Source organism: Vollenhovia emeryi, unplaced genomic scaffold (assembly GCF_000949405.1).
Source record: "Vollenhovia emeryi isolate VEMERY1.0 unplaced genomic scaffold, V.emery_V1.0 DF939295.1, whole genome shotgun sequence".
Taxonomy (NCBI): Eukaryota; Metazoa; Arthropoda; class Insecta; order Hymenoptera; family Formicidae; genus Vollenhovia; species Vollenhovia emeryi.
Window position 1 is genome coordinate 78924 of NW_011967071.1, and position 10704 is coordinate 89627.

At 33.5% G+C, this 10704-nt stretch overlaps 3 protein-coding genes and 1 non-coding gene across 4 annotated transcripts in view; 2 read left to right on the forward strand and 2 right to left on the reverse strand.

Moving 5' to 3' along the window:
* Positions 1–10: 10 nt before the first annotated feature.
* On the forward strand, positions 11–4131 carry LOC105558989 (cytochrome P450 4g15-like). The gene is made up of 8 exons (XM_012006973.1): positions 11–395; positions 530–749; positions 1088–1375; positions 1470–1893; positions 2080–2148; positions 3049–3217; positions 3352–3526; positions 3697–4131. Exons 1-8 carry the CDS (start codon positions 260–262, stop codon positions 3881–3883), a joined length of 1668 nt encoding a protein of 555 aa, XP_011862363.1. The 5' UTR covers positions 11–259; the 3' UTR covers positions 3884–4131.
* On the reverse strand, positions 2157–3039 carry LOC105558988 (cytochrome c-like). The gene is made up of 2 exons (XM_012006972.1): positions 2715–3039; positions 2157–2439 (listed from the first exon to the last, which is right to left on the reverse strand). The coding sequence occupies exons 1-2, from the start codon at positions 2839–2841 to the stop codon at positions 2255–2257; spliced, it is 312 nt and encodes a 103-aa protein (XP_011862362.1). The 5' UTR covers positions 2842–3039; the 3' UTR covers positions 2157–2254.
* A 1950-nt stretch (positions 4132–6081) lies between the features above and the next one.
* Trnap-cgg lies at positions 6082–6156 on the forward strand. The gene has a single exon. It is a non-coding gene; the product is annotated as a tRNA-Pro (tRNA).
* Positions 6157–7141: 985 nt separating this feature from the next.
* Positions 7142–10704, reverse strand: part of LOC105558991 (monocarboxylate transporter 9) — a 9431-nt gene continuing 5868 nt past the window's right edge. The window contains exons 4-10 of the mRNA XM_012006974.1: positions 10095–10309; positions 9924–10014; positions 9585–9856; positions 8767–9125; positions 8249–8547; positions 7960–8154; positions 7142–7899 (exon numbers count right to left, since the gene is read on the reverse strand). Coding sequence (XP_011862364.1) covers positions 7733–7899; positions 7960–8154; positions 8249–8547; positions 8767–9125; positions 9585–9856; positions 9924–10014; positions 10095–10309 — 1598 coding nt within the window. The 3' untranslated portion in view covers positions 7142–7732. The remainder of the gene's footprint in view (positions 7900–7959; positions 8155–8248; positions 8548–8766; positions 9126–9584; positions 9857–9923; positions 10015–10094; positions 10310–10704) is intronic.

The window sequence follows — 10704 nt, forward strand, 5'->3', positions numbered from 1 at the left end:
ATACCTACCTCCAGATCATTAGCTTATAAAATATCTGTCACTACTGCGAGCGACTTAGAAACGTATGTTACGTGGTTCCGTCGTTCCTTTAAGTGGCAAATAAAATTTTTCTCTTACTGTACTATTACAGTAACGTTGGTTTCTTGAATCTTGCATCTGTCAGTGTTCACACTATTAACAATTAGTAAATTGCAAGGAAGAAGTGAGAAATAACTATTTCTGTCGCTTTCATGACAAAGTACTTTTCTCTAAAATCATAATGGACACGGATTCAATAACGACATCCTATTTACCATTTGTAACTTATTCTCTGCTGGCACTCGTTGCGGTATTAATTGCAACATATTATTACATCGAAAACACTCGAGCAGTTTATCTTATAAAGAAACTACCAGGTACGTACATATTAAAAAATAAGTTCAACTTCTCACTTGACTAGTATATTTTTAGGTAGTAGCAATAATCTGCATAAAAATTGATCATTATGCACTCATTAGATTATCCTATAACAAATTATTTATTTTTTCAGGTCCACAAACCTTACCTATTATAGGTCATGGATTATACATTATGCGACTGTCTCCTGAAAATGTAATAGAAATGGGTCTTAAATTACATAAAGAGTATGGATATCAATCTGTAATGGGCTTATGTGTTGGTAGTGTAACTTTAGCTTTCGTGACAGATCCATGTGATATTGAAGTAATCTTGAACAGTTCTGATCATATTGATAAAGCCCACGAGTATAGGTAAGAAGCCAAATTAATAATTAATTTGAATAATGCTTTTGTAAGCGATACTTTAAACATTAGAACATGTTTACTGTGGTAGATATTGGAATAACATAATTGTCTGTAACTGCAAATACAACATTTAAATAAAAAGTATTTTCTTAATGTATAAAAGATCTAAAGTACGTATTTATATCGCGACTATTTTAGTAAAATTATTATTATAAATAATAAATCTATATTGTGTATTTTGTTTCTATATTATAACAAACGGTATTATTCTGAATGTTCTACTATTTTTATATAAGATATTACTAACATTGCGAAACATAATCCTCTTTATATCTCCATCGTAGGATGTTCAAACCGTGGCTTGGAGACGGTTTGCTGATCACAAAAGGTGACAAATGGCGAAGACATAGAAAGATGATTGCGCCCACGTTTCATATGAGTATCTTGAAGACTTTTGTACCTTTATTTTACGAGAACAGCATAGATCTCGTGAATCGACTTCGGGATAAAGTTGGAGAGGAATTCGATTGTCACGATTATCTATCAGCCGTAACAGTCGATATTTTAACAGAAACAGCGATGGGAGTTAAAAGGAAGAAAACCGGATTTGATTATGCTATGGCCGTGATGAAGTATATATTATCTCTCCCTTAAAATTATACCTAGTTTTTTCTTATTAAATAGTTATCATGTAACAGTGCACTCCTTATAATTTGAATATTGCAGAATGAGCGACATCTTACACCGAAGACATATTAGTCCATATTTACGATTTGATAAAGTATTCCAATTTTCGAAGTTTGCCAAGATTCAAGAGAAATTGCTTAAGACTATTCATTCATTAACAGAACAAGTAATCAAAGAGAAATCAAACGAATTCGAAGAAAAACTTACGAAAAGCCACCAAATGAAAGACGTGCAAAACGATGAACAAAGGAAACATTTGAATGCGACCGAAAATACGAACGATTCTAAAAATAGTACCACTAACCAAATGCATTACGTAAGAGATGATCTCGATGAAAATGATGAGAACGACATAGGCGAGAAAAAGCGACTTGCTCTCCTAGACATGATGCTTGATTTGAAAAAGAAGGGGCAATGGACTGACGAGGAGATCTGGGAAGAAGTGAACACCATCATGTTTGAGGTATGAAAATTTCTTTTCAAAATCAAATCTTATCACGAATGGTTGAATGTACATGAATTGTTATAATTTAAACATTTCGTAGCTTTTTCTTCTACAAAATACTATATTCATCGCAAACTACATTGCTGTAATAAATTGCGTTATTATTTTATGCATCAAAAGAAATTAATTATTGGTTTATTACAGGGCCATGATACGACGGCAGCTGGCTCGAGTTTTGCACTTTGTGTTTTAGGAAGTCATCCAGATGTTCAGGTACATTTGTTATTATTATTTTCAATGATTATTAACACCGATGGCGATGGTTTGCATGTTGCTTTAGTGCCGCAAACCTGTTACATACTGTTTTATTAAAACACTATTACTTTAAAGTAGTTAAGAAAGCGATCAAATCTCTTCTATCTTTGGCCTTTTTGACGCCGTAGAATGCCATTGTTGTTCCCGGGAGAAATTTGTGGGGAAATTCAAGGTAGTCGTTTAACGTCTTCTCATCCCATATAATAGCTTTTTCCTTCATAGTTTCCGTGAAGTTAAATCCTGGTATAGCTACAAAACATTAATTAGTTATAACGGGTTATACTACCATTTAATATCATCATCTTTACGCATAAATATTAATAAACAACTATTACAATGTTCTTTCTTGAATTTATTTTTGATTAAATTATTTTCTTAACCAAGATATTAGCCCATATTCTCAACTCACTTTTATCGATAAAAGTTCTTTTAATCATACAGTTTTGAAAGCTTTTTTACCAATAAAAGTGATTTAAGAATACGGATTTTTGTATACAAGACATTCGGGTATTTAATACACCTACTTCCGCAAGTTTTGCCCATAATGCCATGCAGGTTAGGACCTATCTTATGTTTCCCATCCTTTTCTGTGGTGTGACATGAAACGCACAACTTCATAAATAATTTCTTACCATTGGTCACATCACCCATTTTAACAGCTAATTCAAATATCTCTCACTAGTTCAATTTATATTTAAATTATATTTATATATATTGAAACTAGAATAAAGTAATTCAACATTGAATTTTACGAGCTTCTATCTGTATCATTTCTCAAAAAGTCGATATATTGGCCGATTTCGATATAATTGTAATAATATTTTTTTTTGTCAATTCCATGTGATTTTCATCATGCAGGCTCGCGTGCACGAAGAAGTAGACACAATTTTTGGCGATAGCGACAGACCGTGCACTTTCCAAGATACTTTAGAAATGAAATATCTCGAGAGAGTTATTCTGGAAACTTTGAGACTTTTCCCACCGGTACCTGCAATTGCCAGACAACTTAACGAGGAAGTGAAATTAGGTAAGTTATTTAATTAATTGCATTATTATAACAATAATGTTAGTCTCGATATAAGTAGGTACTTAAGAAACTTTTTTTTAATAAATGAAGAGAAATATACAATTAATATGTTTTAAATTAATTTTATGTTACAGTCACAGGCGATTATGTTCTTCCAAAGTCTACCACGATAGTTATCCCCCAATTTGCAGTGCATCGTTTAGAAAAATATTATCCGAATCCAAACGTTTTTAATCCAGACAACTTTTTACCGGAAAATATGCAGAAGAGACCTTATTATGCGTACATTCCTTTCAGTGCTGGGCCAAGGTAATTAATAATACTTTTTATCAATAACTTTATAGTATTTAGAGACTTTTCTGAGTTACGAAATTCATTACATCTATAATTACGTTTGTTCTTGAAATACTGATATCTGCAAAAACACTTTCTCACAAACAATATTTTTACATTCGTTAATCATAACACATTTTTCAAAGATCCTGCGTGGGACGGAAATTTGCTATGCTAAAACTGAAGGTTTTGTTGTCGACGATACTGAGGAATTATCGTATTATTTCCGATAAGCCAGACCATGCTTTCCACCTAAAAGCTGACATTATTCTGAAAAGACATGATGGATTTATGATCAGAGTTGAGCCGCGCAAACCAACTCCTTCTAAATAGAAATAGCCGGAAGTTAATAATGCTACAAGCAAAAACATCTTACTAAGGCAGGTAGATTTCTGTGTGTCGTAACAAAAATTTATCACTATTTCGTTATTTTGTTTGTTTTTATTATGTATGTATTTATTAATATTTGTTAGAAAATTGTTCGTAGCCTGCAAAACTTATAGCAGCAATATTCTAGTAATACTTTCTGGAAGGTTTCATGACTAAATATTCACGTTGGCTAAAAATAAATTTCGATATCATAACTATTGTAGAATAAACTTTGTAAGGAATATAACTGTTTATGTACCACAATCAAACAAGTATACTTTATAAAGTATACTTAAAGGATGGGCTTCGTAGAAAGACTTTCTTCCCAACATTTACTAACATTTCAGATATAAATTCTGTTTCTGTTATTTAAATTGATTAAATACAAAACATATGCAATGTCGCAGTATTGGCAATTTATTTATACAGGGTGTCCTAAAACCACCGGAGGTCCTCTTAATGACAGATTCCTTAGAACATTTCCAGACGAAAATCCTAATACAAAAGTGTCGAGGCTATAATAGTTTTTAAATTAGAAGCGATTATTTTTCACAAATGATAGGGCTGAAATTTCGCGCGCTCAGGAATGGCGAAATGACAAGTGATATAAGTGCTCCTATGAATATCGTTCTTTTTATATCACTTGTCATTTCGCCGTTCCTGAGCGCGCGAAATTTTAGCCCTATCATTTGTGGAAAATAATCGCTTCTAATTTAAAAACTATTATAGCCTCGACACTTTTGTATTAGGATTTTCGTCTGGAAATGTTCTAAGGAATCTGTCATTAAGAGGACCTCCGGTGGTTTTAGGACACCCTGTATATCTCAGTTATTTTTTCGTACCTAGAAAATTGTTGCTGCAGATGCAGGATTATTTTTTTAGTGTATATTTACGCAAAGCATAATCCAATATAATATAAATATATTGATAAATGTAACAATTTTCTTTTTATGCATAAATCTTACTTGATTAAATATACTTCGTTAATAATTTGCTATTTGCTTTTTCGATTAATACATTATTTAAAACGCAGAGCTAAATTTAATACATTATATTTATAATATTAAAATTATTCTTAAAGCATGTGTACTTTACAATTTATTCACAGATAAGACATATTTGCATTACTAATATTAAATTATTAATTTGTTTATTAATTATTAAATGTTAATGGTTATTATTGAATTAATAATTAAGATTCATTTATTCTATGTAATTCTGAGCAAATAAACTACAATAAAAATTACATCGTTGTTTTATCTTACGTATAGTCTATTTCGTAACTGCACTATTTTCGAAACTCTGTAACTTTTCTCGTGTTAGCCGATGTATAATGTCAAACTTTGATGACAAGGAGCATTTTAAATGAACTTTATGATGTGAAAAAGAGAGCACTGATATAGAAAACAATCGACAGCATAAATTTTCTCGTTGCTGAACAGGGTAAGTTAGGGTAGTACAATAATTCCATATTCCTCTTATATTACTTGTGCAATACTTTTTAGTTTCTTCACGTTTGTGTCTTATACAACAGTTAAACGTTCCGGGAAGATAATTGTTGCTTAAATAAATTATGGAATTGTGTTGCACACAATGCGACTATACGTGAAAACAATCGCACAGTTTGCGAGATCAATTTGCACTTCACGTATTTATATCTTTTGTGCCTTTAAATGAAAGAAAATCCTACGTTTCTTAAGAAATTGCGATATAAGAACGTATCTACTCTCTAAAAATCAATTAGTGAATTATCACTGGAAACAGTGAATCGCTACTGATTTGCAGTTATAAGTATACTACTGAAAATTTCAGTGGTATACTTATAACTGTAAATCAGTGGCTATTCACTGTTTCCAGTGATAATTCACTAATTTATTTTTAGAGAGTATTCTACAATTTTAAAAAATTGCAAATTGTGGTAATTCTTCAGTTTAGCTAAGCCAGCACGGAAATGAATTAAATTAGGCTCATTTGATGCGTTTTTACACGAAACGAAAGAACCTGGCCTAAAAAAGTGTCGTTCTGCCCTGCGAGGCGAGAAATTAATCATTAAAGTTGGTGACTTGACAAATATAAAATTTGTCGTACTAATGAAATGTTGTAACATGCACATGCCTCCCCCCCAGCGAAAAATGATGTTAGTGCGAACAATATTATCTACAGCCCCAGTGGTCGAGCTGGCTAAGACGCCCGTCACGGATTGAGGGAGGTCCCAGGTTCGAATCCTGGCTGGGGTAATACTTTTCGCAATAAGAATTTTAAATAAGGGGGAAGGGGGAGGGGGTTATCATATTAGATGCTAATGTATAGCATTATTAAAATAATTTATAAACGTGAATTCACTGACGATAACACTTCCACTTACGGGGATTAACCTGTGTTATAAGGCTGGTATGTAACTGGCGCACAGGATAAGTTGAAAAGAATATACGGTATATGGATTCACTCATTAATTTAATTTAACAGGCTACTTACACCTATGCCCGGTCCTAAACGGCCTCTTCATTTTCTAATTGATTTTATATCTTAAAGGACCTAAGTTAAAAATTGTAGAAAAATGACTTGTAGATCGTTTCGACATCGATCGACGAATCGTTTCTCACTGCGCCGCAGCTGTTTACTTTGAATGATATGGAACTGTTTGTGCATTAGTTAAAGCAGAGAATACCTACTTTGTATTGAAATGTTTGCGCTACTTATAGATTTTAATACATTCCGAGTCAAAAATGACTCGTCATGTCGGCATCAAAACAGTCGTATTAAGATGGTTGTACCCTGACTCCATAAGTCAAAATAAAGTTCATTTAATAAACATTACAATATACAGGGTGTCTGATGCAAAAGTAGCCAACTTGAAAATAGTGGTAGAATGGGTTAAACTAAGGAGAAATGTCATGTGCCGCGGTACAAAAGTAACAATAGTTATCGAGTAATTAATTTACACGTTTGAGCGAATGAGGATGCAGGAGACGGTAGACCGGACTCGGAAGGCATTTAAGAAAATCGATCGATGAGCGGGAGGTGGAGCGATATGGGTTTTTGTGATGTTATAATGACAAAAAATGATGAAATGCATAATAAGAAGAAAAATAAATTAATCTTTGTATTACATAGTAAAAGCATAAGTAAAATCGTGGCAACGTCGCCTTTCAGTTAGAGTGAGATTTTTTTAAATATTAACTTTAAATATTAACTTATGCCTAGTTAGTAACCAACAAATTATTTTTTAACTAGTATAGTGCATATCAGATGTATTTTTCAAAGGTTTCACGTAAAAGATACAACAAGTTTTTTAAAATATATTCCAAAATAGGTTCGCTTACACTAATACATTTCATATCAGTAGCATATATCTTCAATAATTTTCTTTTAAAAAATGTTATAAACTGTTTGATATTTGAATCTTTCGCGTTGAATACGAATATTAGATTTGACTTCCAGATTGCAACCGCGTAGGCCATTTTATTCCGACGTGAACAGTCCTCTATCAGAGAAAAACAACCTGATACTAAGTTATTTTTTGACAGGTATCCCCTTACCTTGTAAATTCTTTGTGTATTTTTACATTAGAATTTAAATCTAAATTATTTAAAATTATTTGTATGTACAAAAACTTGAATAACCGTTTTAAAATACAAAATGTTCTCTATATAAGCGGCAGAAAGTTACATACATAAAAATTAATATCCTCCATGTACATCATGAATAACTGTACCAGGCGCTAGGAAATTTCAGTGAAGGAAATGTAATATTGATAAATGGATCGAGTTAAACAAGTTAGTAATTCTCGAGAAGTTCCGCATTTCTTCATTCCTACCGATAGCCGACAGATTTGGTAGTTTCTTGCGCGCGTTGCTTCCGCCATTTTCTAAAGTCCACGAAGATAAATTGCAAAGCCCAAGGTAAAAGAAATACACCATTTAACACTAATAAAGAAATTTGATATACTTTGTAGCTCCCAGTCCAATCCTTAATAATTCCTGCAACAATATGTAATTATATTATGTATCGAAGATTGTGGAAACGCTTTCTCAACTTACCTACGATGGCGCCAAAAATTATCGTGACTAAAGTGCTAATAACAGAGTTGATACCATAAGCCGAAGCAAATTTTTCTATGGTGAGATCTTCTATGATAACTAGAGACTGCGGAACCAACAGCCACGCTCTTACGGTTCCGATTAGCGCTATCGTAATTAACGCGCCATTAAGTGTACGCTCGTATAGCAGGAAGCCTATATATCGTAAATTTTATATACCATTTTAGAAAAACATTATTACAATTTCGCTATAATTTATTTATTCAATTATAGAATTGAATATACTCACCTATTCTTGCGAAACCCATGAAGATTGTGGCGGTAAAAAAGAGATACTTTGATTTTACGTTTACTATTAGTGTAAAAATTGACAGTACGATTTTCGACACCAGCTCGGCTGTTCCACTGATTGTGACGCTCAATGCGGCATAAGCTTTCGGGTATCCCGCATCGGTCATCATAAGAGGAAGAAGAGAAGAAAAAGCAAAATCGGCGGTACACACGAAAGTGACGCCGAAGCACAAGTTTATGAAACAGCAATTCTTCACAAGAGACATATCCACGAGATCTCTTAGATTGGTTTTGTACCTTTGGTATTGACAAGATAAATTAGTATAAACATACGGAATTGCATATGTGGTATCATTAAATATACATGTACTTAATTGCATTATCGAATTGTAGATTGTACATGTACACCAATTAACAGTAAGATCATCAAGTCTTGTAGTTTTAAAACGTATTAACTATTAAAGTACGTAATTCAATTACACAAATACGTAGGCTGTGAATCGTAAGTATACTTACTTTGTCGTCTTTTTTTCTTTTTCAATGTCACGCTTCTCTTCTTTCTCCGAGATTTCGTTTTGTTTTTCTTCCTTCTCTTGGATTTCCTTATCTTGTTTCTTTTCCTTCTCCTGGATTTCCTTATCATGTTTCTCTTCGATTTCTTGTGTTTCTTTATCTATCTGTCTTTCACTATTCTTCTTTTCCAAATGAAGTTGCCATATATCGTTCAGTACATAAGTCGTGCGAGTCGTCAAGTTAACTAGGCTAGAAGCCGAGATAGCTGATGTACGCCGTGATAAACTTTCCCATATAGATCCCGATTTCACTCTCCGTCCGCTCTCAATTGCCGAAACTGACGCGACTCTTTGTGCAGAAGGCTAAACAAAATCAATGTACATAAATAGAAATGGATAAATAAAATTAAATAGCAAGAAGAAATATTGTTGTCGCCCAGTAGTTAATTAACGAAAGAAAGAAAGATTATACGACTTAAACTGGCAGGTGGTTTATTCAGATTATTTAGATGTCCTACTGTGGCCCTTGCGTCGGATAGACGTGCCTTCCAACATAGTTTCTCCGACCGATGCCCACAGATGGATGTCAACGTCTTTTTAACATCATAACTATGGCCAATTAATTTACTTACTTTATTTTCTTGAAAAGGACCACAACCCGGATGGTCGAAACATCGGAATAATCTCAATAAACCACCTGTCAGTTTAAATCGTATAACTTTCTTTCGAAAATTAAGTAGCAAAATTAACATTTAACTGACAAAAAAAGGAGGTTCTTATAATTTTATCAGATCTGTTGATCTACTGTGAATTTCATGTCACCTTAAGAGCCTCAGTGAGCAACGGCATTTCTGTGCCTCTTTCTTCCTTGAGACTACGAAGACTACACCATTTAACCTTGGAAGATGAGTGGATCACGTCGATAGTTGAACGACGATTCGATAATGCCGAGTCTTGAAAAACTTTTTGTCCCTTTTCGCGCGCCCTTTCGGCACGAACTTCTTCCACACTTTTCGCGTGCCATTGCACAGGATGCATCATTGTCATTCCAACGAGACTGTTGAGGCTCAGAGCACCTACGATTGCCGCAGTACCTAACACAAATGACAAACAAAAATAAGTTGTAATATATATCTAGAATTTCGCTTTTGGGACACTTACCGCGAAAACCGTACAACGGCAGTAACTTGTCGCACAACATAGGATAAATAATTCCACCCAACGCAATAATGACTTGTGACGCATACATCACCTAAATAAGAAAGAGAAAACGTTTAAGCTAAAACTTCAGCGTTTCTAAACAGATCTAAACGTTGGCTATAAATGCTTTACTTTCGCTCTTTTCTTGACAAAGTACGAGTTGAAAACCGTATTGGTAACAGTAATGTATAATCCAAATCCAAAACCTTGAAGAAAACACATAAAAGCCATGTCGTATATATTTCTGACGAAGGCTAGGGCGATGTTAGGTACCGAGAAGAAGAGTGCACCGACGGTTCCGACCGGTCTTGTAGAATATCTCTTCAGTAATGTATTGGTGAGTAAGCCTGCAAGAAATATTTCTCTCTGTTTAATGAACAAATGGTAAAAAGAAATTGTGTTATCAATTAGACTAAAATGCTATCTAAAGGATATAATAATACAATATAATTTTCTAACAAGGGAACCGCAAGAAATGACCACTCCATCGATCTTAATAAATAAGTGGCTCCCGAAAGGTCATGTCTAAGTATGAAATATTTAAATCCTTTGCAGATGCTATTTTCTTTATCACCAAAAAGCTTGCCATATATACAACATATTTACTCGCTTGTTCGAGAATATATCATTCAATCTTGTTTTCGAACCTCGATATGTTTTAATTTTCGAAAAAACAAACTTTGGTAATTGTTCACTATAGGGGAGTCAGCTCCGATGACCTTGACCTTGACATATGTTGTCA